Genomic DNA, 26,483 nt, shown 5'->3' on the forward strand with positions numbered 1-26,483 from the left:
CCATCACGGGCTCCTGGGAGTCCACTGAGCTCCTCTTGCACTCCGGAGTGAGGGGCACACACCTGCCTTGGCGCATGCTGTTTACCGAAAAGGAGAGACACGAGTGTCACAGAGACAGAAGAACTCGATGTGGAGGGAGCCTGAGGTCACAGTGGTGGAAATCAGGCCTTAGGGGGGAACAGCAGCTGCCCAGCACTGAGGAAGAGGTGGGACACCCAGTGCTTAGCAGCCCCCCCCCCGAATCCCTAAAGTCCTCCCTGTTCTCCCCAGGGCCCGTGTGCAGCGATTCAGCCTGTGACCCTGCTCCGCCTCCTTCCCCCGCCCCAGCTCTGTTTCCTCCTGGATGCTCTTCCTCACCTGGTGGCAGGGACAAAGCTCCCGTGAGCCGATGAGAGACGCTGCTGCTGCCGTTGAGGCAGAGATGGCTTTCCCACTTCTGGACCTCGGTGTCCCTGACAAAAAGATAACTCGCTGAGTGAGTTCGCTTAGGACCCCAGCAAGGGGTGTGCGCATCTGCCACCCGGATCTGGTCGGAAGCTGGAAAAGATGGCGGCGGAGGGGCCCCCAGGAGGGTCCTGTAGCTCCCTTCAGTCTCCCCTCATGCTTGTTTCTCCAGAATCTTCCATCTTCAGTCTCCACAACAGCCCTTTGCCACGAGGCAGCAGGCTGGGAGAGAGCCTAGACCCACTGGGTCCCTGGTACCAGGTTCATCAATGCTGCCAGAACATTCTCTGAATGAATACCCAGAAAATGCACCCATTCGCTCGCTCTCTCTCTCTCTCTTTAAAGATTTTATTTATTTGACAGAGAGAGATCAGTGAGGGAACAAAGCAGGGGGAGTGGGAGAGAGAGAAGCAGGCTTCCCACTGGGCAGGGAGCCTGATGCGGGGCTCTATCCCAGGATCCTGGGATCAAGACCTGAGCCGAAGGCAGATGCTTAATGACTGAGCCACCCAGGCGTCCCTCTTTTTCTCTTTTTAATTGCAAAAAGAGTTGATGAAATTCACATGACATGCATTTGACCATCTTAAAGCAAACAGTTCAGCAGCTCATTCCGCAGGTTGTACAAACTCCACCTCTCTCTCGTTCCAAAATGTTTTCATTGGCTCAGAAGAATACCCCCTACCGACTAAATTATCGCTTCCTGTTCCTCCCTCCCAGCCCCCTGGCAACCACTCATCCACGCTCTGTCCAAGGATGTGTCTGTTCTGGGCATTCCCTATAAATGGAAACATACATGTGGTCTTTGGTGTCTGGCTTGTTTGGGGGAGTCTCATGCTTTCAGGGTTGACCCAACATCGTAGCAGGTGTCAGTACGTTATTCTTAAGCCTGAATAATATTCTAATGTGGGCATAGACCACAATTTCTTTATTCCTCTGGTCATGGACACTTGGGCCATTTCTACCTTTCGGCTGTTGCGAATCGTGTTGCTGCTGTGAACACTGGCCGTGAATGAGTTCTTTGAGCATCTGTTTCCTGTTCTTTCAGGTGTAGACCTAGGAGTGGAATCACTGTGTCACAGACTAATTCTACTTTTCACTTTTTGAGGGACCACCAAACCGTTTTCCATTCTCACCAGCACAGCACAGCCAATACTTATTATTTGGTTTCTGTTGTGTTGTGTTTGGGCTGGTTTATCATAGCCATCCTAGTAGGCATGAAGTGGTATTTCCTTGTGGTTTGATTTGCATTTCCCTGATGACTAATGATGGGGAGCGTCTTTTCATGGGCTTATTGGCCATTTGTCGTTCTTCGTTGGAGAAATGCCTGTTCAAGTCCTCTGCTCATTTTTTAACTCGGTTGTTTGTCTTCTTGTTGTTGGGTTGAAAGAGTTCACTCTTTGTCCAAAACGTGCAAAACAAAGAAACTAGAGCTCAGACTGTCACTTGCCCATGGTCTCAGAGCCAGATGGAACTCAGATGTCCACTTCTGTCGCCCGCTCTTGACCCCAGCTGCAGTTAGGTTTTTGAGGCTGGAGTTGGCTCATGCTGACCTGTGCACACCTCAGAAAGACCATTAGGGAACGTAGAGATGATGCAGAACAAAGGAGGCCCCCTATTCCAGAGTCCCAGGAGTGCCTTTTGTCTTAGAAGAGGTGGAAAGCTCTGGAAGCTGATTCTCAGGTAGGCTGCTCTAGTTGTGTGAGCATGAGCATACCTGTGCACGTGCGTGTATTCACGCACGTGCAAAGGTGTGTGCGTGTCTGCGGGTGCCAGAGCTGCCTGGTCCCACACCATGTGTGTTCCCTGTGTCCCCTCTGTGGCACCTGAGAGCCACCACGGCAAGAAGGAAATTGCACAAGGCTGGGTGGGGCTACCACCTGCTGGTCATACTGGGCACTGCAGGCAGACAGGCAGACGGCCTGCTCATGGAGGTGGCCCGGCCTGTTGTCCTGGGTCAGATGCCCATGGTAGGAGCCTTAGGGTCCCCGGAAGGATCCTTTCATCTGCCCCAAAGCAAACAGAGTCCCCCCCACTGTTTCCCCCATGCCCTTTGAGCCTCTTTAAAAAGGAACAGCTACAGAGGTCAGATAGCCTTCTGGTACCACGAGCTCCCCTCCGGTTTAATCAAGCCCTTAGAATAGTTTTTAAAAGCATATAGGATTACAAAGGAAACCAATTATACTGAAATATAGTTATCAAAATAGTATTGTAACATATGTGCTTAGTGAAATAAGATCCAGCAGCAGGTCTAACAGCAGCTGTAGTTTTGAAGACATGATCAGCATAGCTGATGTTTTGAGAGACCCACAACAACTGGAATGTGATATGAACACATTTACGATTTCTGTGGCCCGAGAAATCAGCCGCGGCAACTGCTAACAGCACTGCCTACATTTACAGCCGACGGAACCACCACAATCTGATCAAAGGTTTATAATGTTGAAGATGCAATTTCTTCCTCTGCCCTGAGTTTGCGGATTCTCTCCATGGATCCCTTGGGGGTTGGGCACCCCAGGTTAAGAGCCCAAGGTCCCAACCCTCTCTGGTGGCCCCAGCTCCTCCTCAGCCCCTTGGCCAGATGCCAAGCAGGTCCCAGCCAAGCTTGCCCCTTCAGCCCCGTAGCCTGGCTGCCTCCCTGCTTCTACCCTCAAATCCTCCTCCTCAGCCCCAAATGAGGCACCGTCAGAGCCAGCCTGACGGTGAACAAACAGCAGAACCGGTTTCTGACATACCATCACATGAGGCAGCTCCAGGTCCCCAGCAGGAAGGAACCCCCACCAGAGAATGGTCTCTCCCTCCAGGATCCAGGCAGGGAGGCTTCCGCATCCTGTCCCTTGGACATCACTCCTTTGCCCAAATCAGGACTTTCCAGGCCACTTTTGTCCTTCAGGACAATCTGGGGACATACTGAGTCCTTTCCTTAGGATCTTCTTTTTCCTAAACTCCAGACATTGTGAAGCCATAAATGGGGGAAGTGGCATTTCCCCCTCTCTTCCGGGATGATATTTAATGAGCTCCTACTATGTGCTGGGCACTGTCCTAGGTACTGAAACTGTAAATAGTGAACACTAGTCAAAGCCTCTTCCTTCTTGGAGTTCCTGGAGTTTTTATTCTATGAGGGAAGGCAGATGAAAGCAATAAATTAATAAAATTAATAGTATACTCTAGGGTGATCATTGCTCTTGTGGGTGGGGGATACAAAGTATGGGAGGCAGGGGGTGTTGTAATTGTCTCACTGAGCAGGTGGCACTTGAGAGTAAAGAAGCAGAGGGGGAAGCAGAGTGTGTCTGTGTGGGCGGGGGGGGTTGTGTGTAGGGAAGAGTGTGGCAGGGGGAACAGCAGAAGCAAAGCCTGAGGAAGGCAGATTTGGAGGGATGAGCTGCAGGGAATGAAGGCAGTGAGGTTAAAGGGGCCAGGTCATGCCAGCCTTGGGGCCACTGGAAGGGCTCTGAGCTGGGAGACATCGAGGGGTTTGCATGGAAGAGGTCATGGTCCTGGTGCACACACGGGGTGCAGGGTGAAGAGGAGACAGTGGAGTGGCGAAGGCTCCAGGGTGGGGAGAAGTGGTCAGATGCTAGATCTGCTGGCTGGTTGGGTGAGTGCAGAGTGTGAGCCCAACTGCCACAGGGACACGGAAGTACATTCATTTCCTGTGGCTGCAGAAGCAAACACTACAAACCGGTGGCTTCGGATGACAGAAATCTGTTTTCTCCTAGTTCTGGAGACTAGAAGTCTGAAATCAAGGTGTGGTGGGTTGAACTGTGTCCATCCAAATTTCCTGTGTTCACCTGCAGCACCTCATTAGGTGACCCTCTTTGGAAATGGAGCCTTTTAAAATATTTATTTATTTATTTATTTATTTATTTATTTGAGAGAGTGAAAGCACTAGCAGGGGGAGTGGCAGGCAGAGGGAGAAGTAGTCTCCCTGCTGAGCAAGGAGCCCAATAGAGGACTCCATCACAGGACCCTGGGATCATGACCTGAGCCAAAGGCAGATGCTGAACCAACTGAGCCAGCCAGCCAGGCATCTGGAAATGGGACCTTTAAGGAGGTCATTGGGTGGGTCCTGAGCAAATCTGTGTCCTTCAAAGAAGAGATTAGGACACAGACATGCTCAGAGGAAAGAGAGACAGGGGACCCCCATCAGGCCAAGGAGAGGACCCCTGGGAGACGCCACACCTTGATCTCTGAATTCCAGCCTCCAGGACTATGAGAAAATAAATGTCTGTTGAAGCCCCCCAGCCGTGGGGCTTTGTTATGGTGGCCCATGCAGGCTAACCTGGGCGAATCCATTCTGTGCCTCCCCGCTTCTGGTGGCACCAGTGACCCTTGGTGCTCTCATCACCCTGTCCCTGCCCCCCACCGCCTGACCATCTTCCCTGTGTATCTGTCTGGGTCTCTTCTCTTTTTATAAGGACGCTGGTCATTGGGTTTAGGATACCCCTCATTCCAGTAAGATCTCATCTTAATTTGACTGCATCTGCAAAGACCTTATTTCTGTATCAGTTCATGGGTGTGGGTGGACGTGAATTTGGGGGCAGTCACTCTTCAACTCAGTACCAGTGTGTTCATCTACATTTCCTTGGAAACCCACTTTATTTATTCATTTTTTTAAAATATTTTATTTATTTATTTGACACAGAGAGAGAGAGATCACAAGTAGGCAGAGAGGCAGGCAGAGAGAGGGGGAAGCAGGCTCCCCGTGGAGCAGAGAGCCCGATGTGGGGCTCGATCCCAGGACCCTGGGATCGTTACCTGAGCCGAAGGCAGAGGCTCAACCCACTGAGCCACCCAGGCCCCCTGGAAACTCACTTTATTTATTTTTTTTTAAAGATTTTTATTTATTTATTTGACAGACAGAGATCACAAGTAGGCAGAGAGAGAGAGGAGGAAGCAGGCTCCCTGCCGAGCAGAGAGCCCGATGTGGGGCTCCATCCCAGGACCCTAGAACCATGACCTGAGCTGAAGGCAGAGGCTTTAACCCACTGAGCCACCCAGGCACCCCTGGAACCCACTTTAATCCCATCAGGCTCAACTGCTCAGAATCCTTCCAAAAAACACCCCACTCTGTCCAAGGTGACTGGACCAGGCTTCTCAAAGGGAAAAAGAGCTCTTCCCAAGTCCAGGCAAGAATACATTCAACTGATTCTACCCTTGACTCCCTGTGGTCATAGGAACCCACAGCCTCTCATCGGTGTGATTTGGGTCCCTTCTAGAAGGTCAGGCTGTGAGAATAGCTGCCCCAGATCCTCTTGCCAGCAGGGGCTGTGGGGGTGGGGGGATATGTGTGTGGGGAGGGCTAGTACAGAATTGTGACACCGCTTATGAAGACACCAGGGGCTGGTGGGTGAGTATACAGTTAGTTCCCCACAAGTTCCCCGGCCTGGGTTGCAGTCGCCTGTGTCCCCGCCACCCCCAGCTGAGACCGCATAGCAATGTGGGAGCGCCTCGAAGACCTGCCTTGCTCAGGGTCAGTGCTCAGAGCTCTGCGGCTCAACCCAGCCGCTGTCCTCGGCAGCCTGCACACCCCCAAATTTTGTGGGTCAGATGTTCTCCTACTAGATTGAACTACAGTTGTGTGAGTCTTCCATTAGGCAAAGGGAAGCTGTCTCTTATCCTGGTTGTTGTCCTTTTCTGCATTTCCCTTCCAGTAATTCTTTTTTTTTTATTTTATTTATGTATTTGACAGAGATCACAAGTAGGCAGAGAGGCAGGCAGAGAGGCAGGCAGAGAGGCAGGCAGAGAGGCAGGCAGAGAGGCAGGCAGAGAGGCAGGCAGAGAGGCAGGCAGAGAGGCAGGCAGAGAGAAAGAGGAGGAAGCAGGCTCCTTGCTGAGCAGAGAGCCCGATGCGGGGCTCGATCCCAGGACCCTGAGATCATGGCCTGAGCCGAAGGCAGAGGCTTTAACCCACTGAGCCACCCAGGCGCCCCCCTTCCAGTAATTCTTTCCAGCTCTTCTATGGTGGTTAACAATTTGGTTTCTTAATTGTTTTAACTTCTGTAAGAGAAACACCTGAGTACCACCGTTTATAGAGCTAGATGTAACGTGAACAACCACTTCTAAATTCCCCGGCGGGGGCGGGGAGGGGGTTAGATGCTCGAAAGCCAGGTTCTCTCAAAGGCACGTGCAGAGATGGGGAGCCGTGTCCTACGCCAGCTGGGAGTGGCTTGAAGCCACGTGTCGCCCTCTTTTATTAGGGACACAGTAAAATGATTCACGGCAAGGACAGTCCCCTCCCCGCACCCCATCCACCTTTTCCAAGGTCTTGTTTGATCCTCTAACCAGTTATCAGGAGGCATAAGGGTCCCCTGTAGCACGCAGGTGCCTGACCCTCTCACCCCTGGCTGGGGGTTGGTCAGTGGAAAGGTGTGTGTGGCAACATTTCCCCCTCCATGTTGGTGCTCAAGTCTGAGAAACTTCCCCAATTGACTTGGCTCATGGAAAAGTGGGGCTTCCCAGAGGGGTACGGCTAGGGTGGGGGTGGGGGTGGGGTTCACACCCACCCATGTTCCAGCTTGAGGACTGGGCACACTGGCTCACTGGGTTGGGTCGTGAGGATGGCAGGAGAGCGCAAGCAATTTAGAAAAAAGCTCCAGATCTCTTATGGCAGAAAGGGAGCTTAGGATGGAAGGCGAGGACTCAAGAGGAAGGCGACTGTAAATGCCGTCCTCGGACCTGGCCCATCCGACGCATCTGGGATCTTGTTAGAAACCCAGATTCCCAGGCCCCACTCCCGACGTCCGGAATGAAAGTATGGGGCGTGGCGAGACCTCTGGTGCCACCCAGGCACATCCAAGTTCAAGTGCGACCAGAGGCGCCCGCCCTTGATGGTGCACCAGCATTCCTTGCTGGTCTGTGGGGAGGGGACCCGGGTGGCTGCCCCCCCCTCAGCAGGTGTGGATTTGGGTGTGGGCAGGGCGGCAGGATCCGCATTTCCAAGTTCACTAAGTGTAGCGGTCCTCTGGGCTCTGATCCTTCGCCAAAGCTGCAGGCTTGGTTGCAGGTTGAGTCATGGGGCGGGGGGACCTGGACCCACCTCCAAGAGGCAACCCTCCCCCACCCCCCCGCCCCTGGCTCCGAGTCTGCTCAGTCGGTCATGCAGCCTGAGCAGAGGTTTAAGGAGTGCTGGTCCCAACGACCCACCCAACGCCCCAGACAGCAGCTCCATCCACGCTTGCCTGAGAACACAGCAAGGGCGCCGGTTGTGCAAGGCCCAAAGCCCCAAGCCCCGTGCCCAGAAAAGAAAGAGACTCCGGGCCCCCTGGCATCTGCTCGGCTATTCTGAGAGCACACAAGCTTTATTCAGCACTAATGGCAGTGTTTCATGAGAATGAGCAGCACGACAGCGGGAATGCTCTTGTCTGCACAAAGTCCGAGAGCAAAGATTACGGCAACAGAGCTTCGCCCCCACGGCCCTGCCCCCTCCCGTCCCAACAGGCCCCCAACTTGACTTCCCAGGCTCCTGCGCAGCTATGCCAGGCGGGGGTCAGGGGGGCTCACTGTGGTCTCTCTCCGCAGGCACCTGGATCCGCTGTCTCCCCCAACTCTAGGCTCCCCCAAGGGATCCCTCCAGACCTGCCTCCTCCTCCCCCAGGCCATGCAGAGGGCCAAGGATGCCATCCCCCACAGTGACCCCATGTCCCCGCTGGCTGGCTTCTCTTTTCCCTCCATGGAAGTTAACAGACTCAGGAACAAAAGGTGCTGTTTTTATAAAGCCCTCCGCACTCACAAAGCGTTAGCCCCCACCCCACCCCCAGCAAACAGGCAGGAAACGGAGTGTCCTTAGAGTGGGCCCCAGGAGCCACGGGGACCAGTGCACAAAGGGAAGGGCCGGGCCTGGAAGCGGCGCGTGGCCAAGTGCATTAAGTCCGATGTCATTTTGGTCCGATTTCAGGACACAGCAACCAACCTCACTGATACAGAGGACCCCGTCGGAGATGCCTGTGTGACATGTGTGACGTGTGTATCTGTGTGTGTGTATGAGTGTGCGCACGCATGCGCTTGTTTCTGTGTGTATAACCTTTTTGTGTTGGAGCCTCAACCCTTGGGTGACCTTCCTTCCAGTTCTCTGACCTGGGCAGGGCCACCCCGGGGAGGAAGCTCAGACCCCAGACGGACAGCAGAAGGGCCAACGTGGGGGGAGGAATGGGTGAGGGGCAGCCAGGCACCCCTGGGAGAGCGGAGGGACCCCATGGCACATCGGGGCCCCACCTGGGGCTCTTCAAAGGCAAGGGGTTAGGAAGGGCGGACGGAGAGGGGCTCACAGCAGAGGCCGGACTGTACAGATGGACGGGTGGCAGGGGTGTGGGGCTGCGGGAGGCTCGTGGTGGCAGCTGGAGACACAGATGGATGGCCAGCGGGGAGGACAGCCCCGCCCCCGGAGCCCCGCCTGCTCGGCGGCGCGCCCCGCCCAGTCCGCAGAGCCCCGCCCTGTCCGCAGAGCCCCGCCCTGTCCGCAGAGCCCCGCCCTGTCCGCAGTTAAAGCCGCGACGGGACCGGCGGGGGGGCGCTCACACGGTGTACGTTTTGACGGATTTGTAGAGGGGCGGCAGCAGCCCGTGGTTCTCGCGGACGACTTCCAGGTACTCCGAGGGAGTCTCCAGCAAGAAGGGCCCGCAGCACATCTGGCAGCAGCAGCGGACCCCCGCGGGAGGCTCCGGGTTCTTGTCAGACATGGGGGAAAAGTCAAAATCAGCCACCTATGGTGAACAAAACCCCACGGGTCAATCACCCGCCTGCCAGTGCTCTGACCTGGGCCTTACGAGCTCAGCTGCCTGGAGGCTCGCGGTGCTGCCCTGTGCCCTTGGCTTCTCCGCTCCTGGCGCCTCCCTCCTCCAGGTGCCCTCCCCGGGGCCCAGCTGCTGGCAAGGGCTGAGCACAGCGGTCAGTCAGATGGGAAGGGCCCAACTCAGCGTGGTCTATGAATGTCTCGGGCACATCGTGCCCAGCCCTGGGACCTCGCTGTGACGTCCACGCACCCTTCTCTGGCTAGGGCCCAGCGGTCCAGCCCCCCTCCCCCTCGTGAGCACCCACCTCTACCATGTCCTTCTGGTGAGCGGCATTCCGTAGGGTCATGTACATGATGAAGGCAAGCATCATGGTGATCAGCGTGGCGCACGGGAAGGCAAAGACGGCCGGCTGGATGCCTGGGAGTGCGACACGGTGAAGTCATGGGTCTGGGGAGTTGGCGGGGAAGGCCAGCTCTCAGACCGCAGTGGGGGACAGACCAGTCAAACCCCACCAGAGCTATTTTTAACTTAGGCATGTGGATCCCAACTAGGCCAATCCCCAATGGGCCAATCTAGGGAGTCTACAAAAACCAAGGAGAGGTGCGTTAGGGTTTTAAAATATGGCCACATGTTACTGGATGGTCACTTTCAAGAGGGGCAGCTAAGTCCCCCACCCCCTGAGAGTGGGCCAGACTTAATGACTTGCCCTCATGAATAGCACAGGACAGGAGCCATGACCCGGCCATCCAAGAGTCACAGTCGCCTCGCCACCCTCACTCGGGCGACTTGCCTTGGAGACGGGAAGGCGTGTTGTGAGGACACACCGGAGCCTTGTGACCTGCTGTGGCTGTCTGCCCTCCGCCACCTCTAGGCTCCACCCCTTGACCCCCTGAGTCAGGAAGGTGCATGGGGAAACAGGGAGAACCCAGGGTCTGCAGTAAGGCGGTCCTGGGTTCGAATCCCGGCTCTGACCAGACTCCCCGATGGCTAATGCTGACCCACGAGGCTGCCTCAGGGCTGCCACAAGGGGAGGGGTGTGCGTGTGCCAGGGGCATGGCAGGTGATCGGCAAATGCGGCCCCCCTCCCCCTTCCTCCCTCCTCTACCCTGCCCCTGCTGTGGATGCCGCAGTGTGCCAGGAGGCTCTGCTTCCCAGGAAAAGGCAGCACAGGTGACCTGGAAAGCTGTCTCCTCTGCAGGATTTGGGGGGCTCTGGGGCACTCAGCGCCCAGGAGGGGCTGGAGGAGGCAAGGCCCCAGACCCTCAGGGAGGTCCACAAGGCCAGCCGGGGCTCAGAATGGAGCACAGTGTCTGCCCAATGGCTCAGACAGGGACTGGGGAGACCGGGGGGGACAGTGGTGCACTTGTGGGTCCAATCCGGGCGACGAGAGTGACTGGCGAGGTTGCCGTGTGCACCCTAAGGGCTGTGACCTGGCTGGGCCCCTGAAACACCATCCCTTAGGGTTCTGGGATCCCACTTTCTCCTCTATGGAAGGAAGTGCTTTTCTAGGGTCACAGAAGAGCTCCCACCCCTGGAAAAGAAGGGTAGAACTTCAGCCAACATCAGCTAATCCGGTGACTAGCCAGGGGCCGGGTCTGACGGAGACTCGGGGAAGGACATTCCGGGGGAGGTGGCCAGGGGTCCTGACAGATGACAGGGACCCCACTTCACTGCTGAGCGGCACCCACTCCCTGAGGGCTGGTTTTAGTGGTGACAACAGTGCCAGGATCAGGGTGACGGCGGAGGAGGGAGGCTTGTGATCATGGGGGAGTGCTTCTGATGGGGACACCGGGGACCGTGATAGTGGCAGCAAGCAAGAGTTAAAGCTGTTGGCTGCTGGGCAACATGGGATCGAGGACCTGGGTGCAGATGGCCGTGGCGGGGCTGGTGGGAGGAGTGGGGATGGTGGTGTCTCCCGGGTCTGGAAGGTGCCAGAAAGGCCATCGGGAGTGCGTGTGGTAATGGCAGCAGAGCTGTGTGGTCACGCTGGGTGTTGGTATGGGCCATGGGGCTGGTGTTGGTAGAACCAAGGGGTATTAGGCTGGCCGGTGACGGCACGGGTGGGCTGGGGGAGGTCTGGGCATAGAGTCAATGGTGTTTGGTTGGGCCAGTAGGTTTGGTGAGGATTCTCGCGTTGGGGGGCTGGCTCGCATGTTGGCGGTGGTGGCCGGGAAGGTCACTTACTGGAGGGCCACACCTGGATCCTGTGGTACTGGTGTGTCTTGCTGATGACGTTCTCAGCCCGGATGCTGAAGCAGTAGTCACCGGGGTCCCTGAAGGTGTGGGTCAAGTTGTAGGCCGTGCTGGCCACCGACACGGGGTGGCATTCCCCTTCCTCCAGCGGCAGGCACTCAGGCTTGAGACGCCAGCACACAGTCAGAGGGGGGCTGCAGGGAAATGGGGGTGGGTTCTCAGCAATGGCTCAGCAAGCAATGTGAGCACAGACCAAGGCTGAGAAAGGCCAGACAGCCGTGAACTTCAGTGTCCTTTTCAGGACAAAACACCTAGCTGTCCTGGCCTCTGCTTCACCCCTTCCAGACCCAGAGAACACAGTGGTAAATAAAAGATGCCCCCCCCCGCCCCCAGACCCCAAGGGAGTGCCAGGCTAGTAAGGCAAACAGAGATAGGCACAGAGGCAGGATGATTGCTCCAGGGACCCACAGGGTGGCTGTGGAGGCACAGGGGACAGGTGGGCACATTCTGGATGGGGAAGTCAGGGAAGGCTTCCTGGAGGAGGTGGCATTTGAATAGGATCTGAAAGGGTCATCCACCTGCCCCAGCCCAGGCTCAGGAGCTGGAAAGCATAGGTCCATCTCAGGAATGTGGAGCAGGCCACCCCAGGCCCAAGGAAAACACACCCCTGCCACCTCAGCCATTGGATCTGCCAAGCCCAAAGGGCTTCCCATCCCACTCTTCAAGTCCCAAGCACCTGCCCACAAAGGTCCCCACAAGCTTTAGAAACCTCCCCCAGCCCCACGGCTCATCTTTTTCTTTTCTTGGCTGTGTTGTTTGCTCCCCATCAAGCCTTGCTTCCTCTGTCAAGGCCCTGAGTTGAGGGGTGGGGCCGGTCCCCCCAGGCAGAGTTCCTGGAGGGCTGAGCCCTGACCACTGACCTCTGAGGCTCCACCCACCCTCGTTCAAAGAACGCGCCCGACTTCTACATCCTCAGCTTAATGCTGTTCTTGCCAAGAGCTGGGCTGGTTCCCAGCCGAGGTGACTTTCTGGGGGCTGGAGGCAGGCCTGAGCCACACGCAGAGAGGGCTTTTCACCTGGTTCCTCGCCTGATTTGCCTTGATACTGACACTGCAGACAGCTCCAAAGGGCCTGTGCCCTGACCCCTGGATCTCAAGTATGGAGCCACGCCCGCAACTCTCCCAGGGCTGCGGGCAAGATGGCAGAAGCTTCCACTGGCCCCCAAACTCGGGGTTCCCCCAGGGGATGGAGCTCTCAGTCTCATCCACGGAAGAGAGCGTGGGCAGGGCAACAAATCACCTTCGGTCGTCTCTGGGGTTCACTCACCTCCCCAGGAAGTTCAAGGTCACTGTCATCTTTTGGAAGGTCTGGATGAGGGTGGGCCCCAAGACCTGGATGCCTCGAAGGGTTTCTGAAAGGCAGAGAGGGCGCCATTAGACCTGGTGGCCGAGGACAGTGGTCTCAGAGCTCCCCGGGCTGTGTGACCACCACCCTGTGAGGGTCTCTGCCGAGGTGAGGGTCGCAGGTCTGTCCAGGGCATGCCCGAGTCCCACTCCGCCGCCGCCCCCCACCCCGTCCCCGATAGCAGCAGGTGCTGGAGCTGCTCAGAGTGAGGATGCTGGGGGAAGCTGGCGGGGCTCTGGTAACCAGGACGGAGGGCTAGCTCTGGATCACCCCCACCCGTGCGATGCGGGGAAAACAGCACCCCGTTCACACCCACTGCAGCACAGCTCAGAAAGCGGCCACAGCTGCCCAAGCACCCCCTCTTGCCAAAGTCAGGGAAAGGTGGGTTTGGGCATCTCCTCTCTTCAGGAGACCAAGGCTGTCGCTGCCCCAACAGGACAGTCCCTAGCAGGACGCCAGTGTGGCCCGAGAACAAAGAGCCATGTGGACCCACTGGCTCACAGCACAGTGTCTGGCTACAGGCTCGGGCTCTGGGAGCAGGCAGGCCTGGGTTCAAATCCAGCTCTGCCCCTTGGTGGCCATGTGACCTCCTCCGTGGCCTCCAGTGCCCCCTCTGAAGTGGGGATAGTGGCCAACTGCTCAGAGGGCTGCCCGGGGTACACGAAGAGAGGATGGGCATCCAAGCTCAGCCCCGCCCGGTGCCCAGCTGGAGTCACTCTGAACTTCATGGGCTCCAATCCCAGAAAGAGTGCTGCTGCCCAGGGCTCCCCAGGGGGCCAGACGCCCCGGAAACGCACCCTGCAGCTTCAGCGAGGCAGAGAAGTCGCCTGTCTTCTGCATGATGCCCTTCCTGGCATTCTGCGTTGCCTGTTCCCACTCAGCCACCACCTTGAGCTTCACAGTGAAGGTTCCGATGATGGAATAGTTGTAATAGACCATAGCGTCTTTAGTCACCATCTGGGTGCTGTAAGGTGACAGGAGGGAGATGACAGAAGTGACTCACATGGCCTCTTAGACTCAGGGGTGTCCGTGGAGTGACAGGCTCAGCTACCAATGACTTGTGAGCAAACCGGACATCATCACAGCAGCACCCCCCAGAGCCAGCCAGGATGCAAGGTCAGCCATGCTTGGGTGAAGTGGCTGCTGGTCATCTTTGTGCTTTTAAGTGACAGGTGGGAGACCTCCCAGCAACAAGGGCCTGTCACCTGCCAGGAAGTGCTCTGTCCCGTTCCACCAGAAATCTAAAAGAGCCCCTGCATTAGAGACAAGGACAATCCTGGGAGGGAAAAAGATATACACTTTGGAATTAGGACATACTTGGCTTTGAATCTCAGTTTTAGATTTCCTGTCTGTAAAACTCTCAGTCTTACTTTTCTCATCTGTAACACAAAATCATATCTCCATCATAGGTTACGATGTGACATGTAAAGTGTATAATATCGTGCTTTTTCCTGCAATTACCTGAATTAGTTCAAAAGGAAATCTAATAATAAAGAAAATCTTTGTTGATTTCTCAATGCTCTTTATATATGAAGTTTAGCCCATTAAATATCTTCTAAATATTTTCTAAACCCAGTTTAACTTTCGCCTTGTGGTTTGATTTACTTCTTTCATACTCAGATTTTAAATCTAGTGAGCCAAATCTAGCATTTTCTTTTCCTTCCTCGTTTCTGCCTCTGTTTCTCTATTCTTAGAAATGCTTTCCCCACTGCCAAATTATCCAACTGCAGGGAATCGTTTACATTTTAATCTAGTCCTGGTTCCTTATATTTGATTTTTCAGTCTATCTGGAATTGCTTTTGTTAAGGATAAGATTGTTTTTCTTCTAAATAGTTAACCAACTGCCTGAGTGCCATTTATTAAATAATCTATCTTTACTCACTGGCTAGAAAATACCACTGTTACCATATAATAGATGTGTGTATAAACTCACGTTTGTGTCTGCCTTTTCTGGTCTGTTCTGTTGAGCAGCCTTTGGTTGCTGCAAATTATTTGTGACTTTTTAAAAAATTTTACTTTTAAGTAACCTCTACACCTAATATGGAGCTCACACTCACAACCCAGAGATCAAGAGTTGCAAGCTCTACTGATAGAGCCAGCCAGGTGCCCCTATTTGTGGCTTAGAAAATACATTTATGTATGCAGTTCTACTTCTCCCCATCCTCCCTCATCAGCTTTCTGCTTTTCATTTCTTTTTTTTAAGATTTTATTTATTTTTTTGACAGAGAGAGATCACAAGTAGGCAGAGAGAGAGAGAGAGTGGGAAGCAGGCTTCCTGGTGGGCAGAGAACTCCAAGCGGGGCTTGATCCCAAGACCCTGAGACCATGACCTGAGCCAAAGGCAGGGGCTTAACCCACTGAGCCACCCAGGCGCCCTGATCATTCTGCTTTTCTGATCTTTTTTCCTTCTGACAATATTGAGGCATTCTCTCTTCATTTTTTTTTAAAGGTTCTAGGTACAATCTGGAGTTTTATTTACATAAACCCTAACATTTTGGGCTAAGTTTATTCTTAGTTTTCCTGTTTTATAACTATTGTAAAAGTTCTTTTCCTATTGCCATCATATGGAAAGGCTATGAATCTTTGTTTTCTAACCAGCCATATCATGAAAATCTCTTTTTAGTTCTCAGATTTTTCAGTTGAGTCTCTGGTGTTTCCCAGATCATCTATGTGTGTGATGATTTTTATCTCCTCCCTTACAGCATTTGTATTTCTTTTTCTTGTCTTGTTTCATTGGCTAGTCAAAGAATGTCCCATTATAGTAAAAATAGTGAATAAAGTATTTAATGTGAAAAGAAATGCTCCTAGTTAGTATAGAACCTGTCCCCTGGTTTGTGACAGATGTTCCAGATGTTCTTTAGGTTATGAAACCACAAGTATGTTTATAATGACATATATTTTTATACATGTCTATATGTATATATACACTCATGCATACGCATATGGGTGTATATATGTGCATACTTAAACACCAAATTTAGATGAACTGTAGAATCTTTGTCACATTCCACAATTATACTAAATGGAGTATTTATTGGACTTTCATCAAGCTTATGGGATAACTAGAGGGAAATGGACATCTTTGCAAGATTAAGTTTCCATCCTGGACATGGTGTACATAACACATCTACTCAAATCGTTAAGACCTCTTAGTCAGGGTGCCTGCATGGTTCAGTCAGTTAAGTGTCTGCCTTCAGCTCAGGTCATGAGCTCAAGGTCCTGGGACTGACCACGTGTTACATCCAGCTCTCTGCTCAACAGAGTCTGCTTCTCCCTCTTACTCTCACTCTGGGGTCTTCCCCCCCCCCCCAAATAAATAAATAAAATCTTTAAAAAATCTTGGATACATCTTAGTAGCTCCAGTTTTCTTCACACAGGGTCTTGTCCATTTCCAGTAAGTGTGATCCTATGTTTATGTACTATTTTTGCTATAATTAGGAGTCCCCACTTTGTTTTCTAAGTTATTACTGTACGTAAGAAAGCATGTTGAGCCTGTCAAGTCCCATGGGGGTGCGGAGTGATGCACAAGAAGGATTACTAAGCCTTCCATGAACTTGAAAGATTGGTCTGTGTTTCTCTGCAAACCTGAGAAGTGTCTTAAGGAAGCCAACGGAAATTGGCTGGAGGAAGTTGGCTTCCACCAATGGAAGGTGGAAACATATGGGATATAGTAGGAAGGACCATCAGCCAGGGACTCGAGGGGACCGAAATGGACTGAGGGGTCTCAGCAGAGCACTACCCTCAGAGGAGATCAGAGTGTCTGTGGGCTGCCTGGGCTCTGTCCCTGAGACCCACTCCCTGACCTGCCTCTTCCAGCCAGACTTGTACGGAGAGGAGAAGTCAGGAGAAACGAAGCCAGAACACCAGAGTTCTGCCACATGTGTATAATTGCAGGTTCCATCAGCCAAATAGGTCCTTCCAGAGTCAAATGGAGAAAAAGCCTACTTTGATTTTTCTTAAAGGGATGTTTGGAGCACCAGTGACCTCCCCTACCAGGTTATAGGCACCTGGGAGGCAGGTCTTGTGACCGGCTCATGCTGGTCCCTACCCCATGCTTGACACAGAGCAGGTGTGGAAGGAATGTCTGGAGTGAGAAGGAGTGAAGAGGTAAGGGTGGGAAAGTACAGAGCACTTCGCGTGGGACTGTGGGGCCACCAACCGCAGGCCAAGGCTTTGGGGCATCAGTGGGGAAGCACATACCCGTCTCCGAAGTCCCAGTTGTAGAGAAATGAGGCCGTCTTGAAGAAGTTGCTCGGGTCATGGAGAAGGAAGGAAACTTTAAGGACTGTCTTGGTGAGGTAAGAGCTGGGCCAGGGCAGGGAGGTGTTCTGGGTGACAACGAGGTTCCCCACAAGGAGCTCTGGGAGAGAGATCATAAGCAGGTGAGTCCCCCAAGGGGGCGGGAAGGCGGGGCCAAGGGATGACCTCACAGGCCAGCTGGCAGGACAGCCTGTCCCCACTGGGACCTTCTGGCTGTCAGAGCTGAGTGGAGGCAGGAGGGGACCCTGCAGGTCACTGAGCACAGAGATGCACAGCCCCCGCATCTTTACCCTGCTGCTTGGGACCCTGGGACACTGGTTAAGACTCACAGCACACGCCACACGCACTGCCTTGCACCTACGCCACTTTCACCAGGATCCCGAACTTTCTGGCATAAAAGATGCCCAGGACCAGGAGAAAACGCATAGGCTTTGAAAGAAATTCTCAAGAGAGATTTCAGATTATTAGATGCATCTAGAAAAAAATTAGCACTTCTACTGATCACACCCAATGTGCTGAACTGGGTAAGGATCACAGTTCTGTGTCTCCTTTTCTACCAAAAAAAAAAAAAAAGAAAATTAAGAGCTGATTTTTTTCACCCCAAATGCAGAAAGTACGGTGTGCTCAATAAAGCTCATTTGGGAAAATGCTGAAATGTAGGATGAAAAGAAACTGCCAGTCATTCAAACACAACTTTTGTTGATGTTTGAAGAACTGCAAAACATTTGTGTGTACATATTTAATAAAGATGCACATTACATATACATATATATGTTAAACACAGTTAAGCAAATTGGTTATAGAAGTTTGTGTTTTGCTTTTTAAAATTTTATAAGCAGGAACATTCCCTCGGGACATCACAAAGTCTTTGTAAATGTCATTGTTATTCATCATACAAATTATATCCACATACTTAACCAGTCCCTTTATGGTTGCAAACTTAGCTTGGCTAATATTTTCTTCTGTTGTTACAAACACCACTTCAATGAACATATTTGTGCATAAAACATTACCCAAATGGAAATGTACTTCCTGAAGACAAATTCTTTGACAGATTGTAAACTCGGAGAGAGGGGGGAACTTCCTGGAAGGAGAGAGGAGTGTTAGGGCGGGAGGCTGGAGGGGCGAGAATGAACAGACCAGAGACTGAAATAGTGCATAACCATTGAAACGTATCGATCAGCTGCCAGCCCCAGTAGCAACATGTGCTTTAAGCGTCCATTCCAACACAGATAATGGAGAAGGGACCACGAGTCCGATTCCTGTTCATACCATCACTAATCAGACTGGATGTTTTTTTTTCTTTTTTCTTTTTTCTTTTTTAATATTTTATTTATTTGACAGAGATCACAAGTAGACAGAGAGGCAGGCAGAGAGAGAGAGAGAGAGAGAGACGGGGAAGCAGGCTCCCTGCTGAGCAGAGAGCCCGATGCGGGACTCAATCCCAGGACCCTGGGATCATGACCTGAGCCAAAGGCAGCGGCTTAACCCACTGAGCCACCCAGGCGCCCCATGGATGGTTTTTTTCTGCAGCAGGAGTTTGAAGGCCAATTAGCAAACCGGAAAGTTCCTCACCTGTGATGGGGAGGACAAGGAGGCTCCTGGCCACAGGCGGGCATGTCCAGCAGTTGGCAGCGGTGACCCAGACGGAGACTGGGAAGTCCCCGGGCACGGTCCCCACGGCACGGATGGTGGAGCTGAGAGCCTCATCGGTCTTCCCTGTGAGCAGCAGCGGGGTATGGATCCAGTGGAAGTGGTAGAGGCGGGTGTTGGTGGGCAGGACCAGGCTGCCATTGTCACTGGCCACCAGGCTAGCTGTGATCGTCACCTCTGCCCCCGTGGTGGCAGGGCCATCGGTGGTGAGGTGCAGCTCATACAGCCCTAGAAGTCCAGAGACAAAGACTGTGTTTCAGGACAGGTGTGGCAAGGAACCCACCGTCACCCTCCGGGCTGGCTTCTCTTATTTATTTTTTATTTTTTTTATTTTTTAAATTTTATTTATTTATTTGACAGACAGAGATCACAAGTAGGCAGAGAGTGAGATGGGGAAGCAGGCTCACCGCTGAGCAGGGAGCCCGATGCGGGACTCCATCCCAGGACCCTGGGATCATGACCTGAGCCGAAGACAGAGGCTTTAACCCACTGAGCCCCTCTCTTATTATTTTATAAGTGGAGAAATTGAGGCTCAGCCCGCACAAGTGACTTGCCTAAGGGTCATGTGGCTAGTTCAGTGTTAGCTGGGATTCCAACCCCGGGCCCAGGTGAGTCCAGAGTCCAGAGATTTTCTTTTTAAGCCAGCCAAGCAGGGCCCTCCAGAGCCCAGGCCTGACCTGGCCAGACTTGTTTCTTAGCTATGAAAATGACTGCCAATGTATGTCATAGGAGGGACCCCCTTGGGTGCTGCCAAAAAAAAAAAAAAAGCCCTCTATTACCCACTCCTTTGGACTAGTATTTCCATGTCAAACAAAATTTCCGATCTGAAATCGCAAAGTCTGGAGCCTCTTAGAGGCCAAAAGCCTAGACAGTGATAGAGCAACCCTGGGACAAAGTCTACTGTGATTCAAGCCAACCCTTCTTCTTCTTCTTCTTTTTTAAAAGATTTTATTTATTTATTTGACAGACAGATCACAAGTAGGCAGAGAGGCAGGCAGAGAGAAAGAGGGAAGCAGGCTCCCCGCTGAGCAGAGAGCCCGATGTGGGGCTCCATCTCAGAGATCCCAGGACCCTGAGATCATGACCCTGAATGGAAGGCAGAGGTTTAACCCACTGAGCCACCCAGGCTCCCCAACCAAGCCTTCTTCTGAATGTAAAGGAAAACATTCTAGATCTTCACAGCAGGTTTCAGTTACAAAGAAACAAAATTTAGAACCCACTTTCTTAGCCACAGTAGCTGCATTTTTTTTTTTTTTTAAGATTTTATTTGTTTGAGAGAGAGAGAGTGTGCTGGCTAGAGCATGGGCAGGCAGGGGCACAGGGAGAGGGGGAACCTGACTTCCCACAAAGCAGGGAGCCCAACTCCATCCCAGGACCGGGGATCATGACCTGAACTGAAGGCAGACACTTAACAGACTGAGCCACCCAGGTCACCACTGTCCCCCCCCCCCCCACCGCCAGTCCCCCCTGTATCTGTATTTCAAGTACTCAATAGTAAAGATATGGAATATCTTCATTGTCACTGGACCCCAATGCTCACTGCTCTTAAATGACCTCTGGGTTTCCCACTGGGGCCAACGCTGCACCTGCAGCTGTTCCACTCCTCAGGGAACTTGAACTAAAACATGAGGGATGCGGCTCTTACTGGGAACCTGGGAATCAGGTCTTGAGGGATCCTAACAGAGAACAGGGCCTTGAGCATATGGGCTGGAGGTCGGGTCACGGCCCTTTATGAATACCAACCCCTCCCAACTGACTACCGCATGGAAAGTAAAACTAATTGTAACCCGAAAATAGAGAAAATAGAAAATTAAAACTTAAACAATTCTATTAAAAATAATCAGTAACAACCCAGTTACTGGGTTGTGTGCACAGTTACTGTATGTGCACATTTCTTTCTTGAAAAAAAAAAATCATGCTCATAATTTGGAATTCTGTATTCTATCATTGTTGTTTTCAATTCCATATCGCGGGTCTTTTCCTAAGTCATTATTCTTCAACTGCTTCACTTTGTGTATAACATTTTATTATCTAAACAAAGTAAGATTTATAAAATAAGCTTTCTTTCATCCATGAAAGTAATACATACATCTGTGTAAAGAATATTAGAAGGGGCACCCAGGTGGCTCAGTGGGTTAAGCCACTGCCTTCAGCTTGGGTCATGATCTCAGGGTCCTGGGATCGAGCCCCAGGCTCTTTGCTCAGCAGGGAGCCTGATTCTCTCTCTGCCTGCCTTTCTGCCTACTTGTGATCTTTCTCTGTCAAATAAATAAATAAAGTCTTTAAAAAAAAAAAGAATATTAGAAATGTCCCATTATCCTACTTCCACAAAACAGGTGCAACCATACTCCTGTCCTCATATCTCTTTTTCATGCATTTCAATGTGACATAATCCCACTCTGCACACAGTTTTGAATTATTTTATTTTCATAGGACAACACATCTAAAGCATGTCCGAGGTCACACTAATGTGAATTTCACTCTGGGTATGATAAGCCCTCAAGCAGGAATATCTTTTTTTTTTTCCTCTCATTTTTTTTTTTAAAGATTTTGGTTTTCAGCCATCTCTACATCCAACACAGGCTCGAACTCACTACCCTGACATCAAGAGTCGTATGCTGTACTGACTGAGCCAGCCAGGCACCACAAGCAGGTAGATTTTTTTTTTTAAAGATTTTCTTTATTTATTTGACAGATAGATCACAAGTAGGCAGAGAGGCAGGCAGAGAGAGGAAGGGAAGCAGGCTCCCTGCTGAGCAGAGAGCCCGATGCGGGACTCGATCCCAGGACCCTGGGACCATGACCTGAGCCGAAAGCAGAGGCTTTAACCCACTGAGCCACCCAGGTGTCCCCCACGCAGGTAGATCTTGATTCCCAGAACCCCCTCACTCTTGCCAGTCGCACTCATGCACGTCTTGGTGACGATTTGGTTATGATTTATAAATTTCTTCTTCAGGTGAGGTTTCTGAAGGGCGGCAGGTTCCAGAGTGTCCAGCCTGTACGAACATACACCTCACCAGAAGAGGGGACACAGATGGAAGGCTGGGGGGGGGGCCCAAGCCCCTCTCCGCTCATTTCCCTCACTCCTACCCACCTTCCTGGCCACTCGCACCTGCTCTCCTAGTTTCGGATGCCTCCTAAATGCTGGCGGAACCAAGTAACCTAGACCTACTTTCATTTTTTTTTTTAAAGATTTTATTTATTTATTTGACAGAGAGATCACACGTAGGCAGAGAGGCAGGCAGAGAGAGAGAGAGAGAGAGAGAGAGAGAGAGAGGAGGGGGAAGCAGGCTCCCTGCTGAACAGAGAGCCTGATTCGTGGTTCGATCCCAGGACCCACGTATCATGACCTGAGCTGAAGGCAGAGGCTTAACCCACTGAGCCACCTAGGCGCCCCCTAGACCTACTTTCTGGGCTCCAGATCTGCACTGAGCAAAACAGGAGCTGCTAACCACATGTAATTACGCTTAAATTGATCAAAGTTAATTACTTAAATTGAACCAACAGTGGAAATTCAGTTCTTCAATTGCACTAGCCACAATTTCAAGTGCTTCAGAGCCAGATAGGGTTAGTAACTACCCTTCAGGGCAGATGTAGACTTTTTCCTTCATCACCCCATGTTCTGCTGGACAGTGCTGGTCTAGGGCTCTCCCCTCCCCACACCTACCATTTTCAGCCCTGGCTCTCCACTGGGGCCAGAGCAACAGCTGTCCCATGAATCAATCAATCCCAGGTCCTTTGCCACTACTCCTCCCATCTGAGCATGTTTTTTTCCTCTCCATCATGACTAGCCAGCATTCAGCCATAGTTACTGCTTCATCCTTGGCCCTGGTGCTCGGCCTCCAGTCCTCCCTTCTCTCAGCACCATCTACCCCCAACCCCCACCAGCAAGGAGCTCCCTCTACACCTAATGTGTTCATGGACCGGCCTCAGTGTGGAGTCCAAACTCACATTCTGGCACATCCATGCTGGGGCTGGCCACTTTAACTCTTGCAGCTCTCCCAACTTGTTCGGTCCTTCCTAACCTCAGGGCCTTTGTACATGCTGTCCCCACTGCCCCTCTCTACCTACATGTCGATGGATATAATCTCTTCCAGGAAAGCTTCCCTGAACCCCTTTCCCTCTCAGTGCTCTCCAAGCAGCCTGGGCACACAGTGGTCCCAACCTCACATGGGCATGAAGGTTTCTTTGTCTCCCTTGCCACCCTGCAAGCTCCTGGAGGGCAGGGGTCATTGTCAATTCCCCATGCGCCCAGCAAAGTGCTTGACACATAGCACGCATTTAATACTGCTATTGCCCAAGGCTCCTGGAGAGGAGTGTGGCAGAGGGACCAGCCCACCTAGCACTGCCCCAAGAGACTGTTCAGTCAGGTGGTACTGACTGAGCCCCTTGTCCCCCACCCCACAAGTGTTAGGGGAACCCAGAAGTGTAGGACATACTTCTTGCCCTCAGGGAGCTTACTAGAGACTTGGTAGACTCAGCAAAGCTGGGACAGCAAAGCTGCATCTCCTTCACCCTTAGGCAGTGTTGTTTGTCCCTACTGGGGACTCCTGCTCTAGCCTTTCCCTTTGTCACACATTGCCTGTTCTGAATCCCCTGCCCCAGAGCCGTATGTTGGATTGTGAAGTCGTCTGGACTGGCACTGACAAAGGGACCTGTAGTATCTTAATCCCCAAGAGAGAATTCCAGATGTTATGGCAGAAATTTCTGCAAGAAAATACAGTGCGTATTTTACACTGAGGGACATTGAATCCCCTGAGGGCCCCATGTGACAGCCTGGAGTCACCAAGCAAATCTGTACCCAACCCCCCTCCCCTGGGCTGAGTTCTCCACTCCCTCCCTTTGGCTGTGAGGCAGCACTTGGCCAGGCTTCCCAGAAAGAGGGGCCATTCCCTCCCATTTCCCTGTTGCTCCCTCCCGTCCCCCCAGGCGAGGAGGAGCGTGGGCCAGAGCGAGGCTGGCAGGTGGCAGGGACATTCGGCTGCATGCTAATGGCCATCCAGCATCTGCAGCGGACTGGAGACAGGCGCGTGTCAGCGCTACGCAGATCCGTTGCCAGGGGGATGGACTGGCTGGGAGGAGGGGTGGGGGGGAGGGGCTGTGGCTAGAGTTCCCTTGCTGCAGAGGCTGGCCCAGCTCCTAGGAGCCCCCACACCTGTCCAGACATTGGGAGGCTCAAGGGCACTTTTTTTTCCAAGCTTTTATTTTTCAAGCATATGTTTCACAGCCCCTGGTTAATGCCACTCCTTTCTTCCTTCGGGCTCTAAGAAGTGCCCACGGCATCCAAGCTGAAATGGACCGTGAAGGCTTTGCCACTTGTGGCTAAAGGAACCAAGCCCAGATCCTGTTGCCCTACCCATCCAAACCTATCTTTCCAGGTTTGGGAGCCCAGGTGACATGGCCATGGAGTACAGAGCAGCAGCTAAGGGAGGGGCGTACGGGGCTCCATGGGGGCACTGAGTGACCCAGAGCTGAAAGGGCCAAAGCAAAAGGCGAAGTGGCAACTGCCACGAAGCCTGACCCACAGGAGCCACACTCACTCACTAACAGGTGCTGTAGGCTTCCCCTTGGAGCACACCTTCCCACGCATGTGGGACCCTGAACATTCTAGAAAATGGTCACATCGGCTCTTTCACACTGTACATGTGCATAGCCCCAAACACCTCCCAAGGGACCTTGGAAGTCTGAACTACATAATCTGGAATTATTGAATGGTCCAGTCCTTGGACTCTGACTTTGACTTCTAGTGTGGGAAGTGTCCAGTTCAGGCTGACCCAGACCCCAGGAAGACGAAAGGGCTTCCAAGTCTCTGTTTTGAACCTGTGTGTGAGGGAGAAGGTACGCTCCCCAGCCTCGTTCCCGGCTTATTTTCATCATATCATGAATAGGCCAGGCTGGGAACTACACATGACTTCCAAAGAATTAATGTACTTTTTTTTTTCTGGTTTGCAGTTCAGGCCATGGTGATCATTTATTCCCAGATACATGTAAACCCAATGGGCAAGAGACCCCCATCTCTACATGAAAATTCCAGGAGGGAAGCAGGTAATCCTGACCAAGCACAATTCCCACAAAATTCTCCTAATTCGTCCCTAAAATGCAGGTTTTTATTTTTACCTTTTCCATTGTCTTACACGATTTGGCATTAGATCGCTTCCTCTTTCTACCATTCTTGGGGGGAGGAGGGCTGGGGAAGGGACATAATGGAAAATGTTGTCAATTTAACACGCGCACGTCACCAGAGCTGCCCACCTCCCACCTGTCCCCCAACTACTCTCCAATCCGGATCCTTTTGTTGTCGCCAAAATGTGGCCGAAGGGTTGGTGCTGGCCTTTCCGCGGTGGGGAAGTAGAGCGCATAGAAGCACGGCCCGGTGGAGCGGGGGGCGGGGGGGGGGCACCCAGCAGAACCTGTCAGCTCGGGGTCCATTTTGGAAACCATTCCAAAGACGAAATGGCAGCCTCCCTGAAGCCAACACAGGGTGGAAAACCTCTCCAGATAAGATGACATTTAAAGGCAAAGACGCTGCTCGGCGGACAACCTGTCCACGTTCCCTGGGGGGCTGTGGCGTGATGACGGGTCCCGCACATTCCCGGTCTCCCCGCATCGTCCTCCCAGCCCCACCTCCCAGCGGCTGCGAGGCCCCCCCCTGGGCACCCGCATGGGTGCACCGGCCACCGCGCGCGGTTCCCAGGACAGGGCCGATCTGGAGGTGGCAGCAGGAACCGAGGAGCGCGGGAGACCCCTCGAGTGCGGGGCCGACTTCTGGGGAGAAGGATGGAGGGAGAGAAGAGAGGGCTTCGAGGGGCAGGCTGGCCACGCTCCCCTCGGCTGCGCGCTGCAGAGGCTGCCCGGGAGGAGGGAGGTGCGCTCCGGGCGCACGGCTGGACCGCCCCGAAGCCCCGGTCGCGCTGCGGCTGCCGTGGGGTGGCCGGCTGGCCCGCGCAGCGCCTTACCTGCGGCCACCGTAGCCGGGGCCAAGGGCAGGAGGCAGGCGAGCCAAAGGACGCGGCTGAGGATCGGCCAGAAGGCCGGGGCCATGGCTGCGCCGGCAGCGGCAGGAGCGCGGAGGGGACGCGGCTGAGTCGGAGGCTGCGACCGCTCCTCCCGGCGCGCGGCGCGGGCTATGCGGGGAGGTGCGGGAGCGGCGCTCGCTCGTCCTCGCCTCGCGACGCTGTGTCGCTGCGCGCCGCCGCCGCCCACAGCCCGCCGCGCCGACCCCGGCCCGCGTCAGCCGCGCCCCCTCCCCGCGCCCCTCCCTCCCCTCGCCGTGCCCCTCCTTTCCCCACGGCCTTCCCGAGCGCGCGCCGCCTCCCGCGCCCCCTCCCCTCCTCTCTTCTCTCCTCCCTTTGCCCCTCTTCTCCCCACCATCCTCCCCTCCCCGGGTCTGCGCTCCTCCAGTCTGCGCCGCCTCCCCGCGTCCGCGCCCGCAGCCTCTGACTCAGCGTCCCCAGAGGCGCGCGCCCCGCTGCAAAGCCGTGCGCAGGCCCCTTTGGGTTCTTCTCCAGTTGCCATATCTCCTCTTGACGCACACGATTTGGAGAGCGACTCATTCCCGTGGAGCCCCCACTGCGTGCGAGGCGCTGGGCAGAGGGACTGCAAGCCCCCATATCCCTCCTAGGGAGGGAGTCAAGCACCTCTGCCGAGTCTCAGGTCATTCCTCAGTTTACCCTCTCTGTCCCTGCTGTCAAACTGCTCGTGGCCACAGCTGCGGCTAGGGTGTCACTGAGGGCCTTGTGAGACTCAGACAGCCGCAGTGAGGGGTGACCAGGCCCGTCTTTGGCCTGTGCTGGCACTTCC

At 53.4% G+C, this 26,483-nt stretch overlaps 1 protein-coding gene across 2 annotated transcripts; it reads right to left on the bottom strand.

The window, feature by feature from the left end:
- Nucleotides 1-8,891: 8,891 nt before the first annotated feature.
- On the bottom strand, nucleotides 8,892-25,914 carry TMEM130 (transmembrane protein 130). 2 transcript variants are annotated; one of them, XM_082712769.1, is made up of 8 exons: nucleotides 25,640-25,914; nucleotides 18,606-18,911; nucleotides 16,971-17,130; nucleotides 13,568-13,734; nucleotides 12,693-12,777; nucleotides 11,358-11,560; nucleotides 9,478-9,590; nucleotides 8,892-9,107 (listed from the first exon to the last, which is right to left on the bottom strand). In XM_082712769.1, exons 1-8 carry the CDS (start codon nucleotides 25,722-25,724, stop codon nucleotides 8,955-8,957), a joined length of 1,272 nt encoding a protein of 423 aa, XP_082568895.1. In that variant the 5' UTR covers nucleotides 25,725-25,914; the 3' UTR covers nucleotides 8,892-8,954. The 2 variants fall into 2 exon arrangements, with proteins under 2 accessions (XP_082568895.1, XP_082568894.1); XM_082712768.1 differs by having other exon boundaries at nucleotides 8,892-9,143.
- Between the last annotated feature and the right edge of the window lie 569 nt (nucleotides 25,915-26,483).

Source organism: Mustela nivalis (genome assembly GCF_964662115.1).
Source record: "Mustela nivalis genome assembly, chromosome: 19".
NCBI lineage: Eukaryota > Metazoa > Chordata > Mammalia > Carnivora > Mustelidae > Mustela > Mustela nivalis.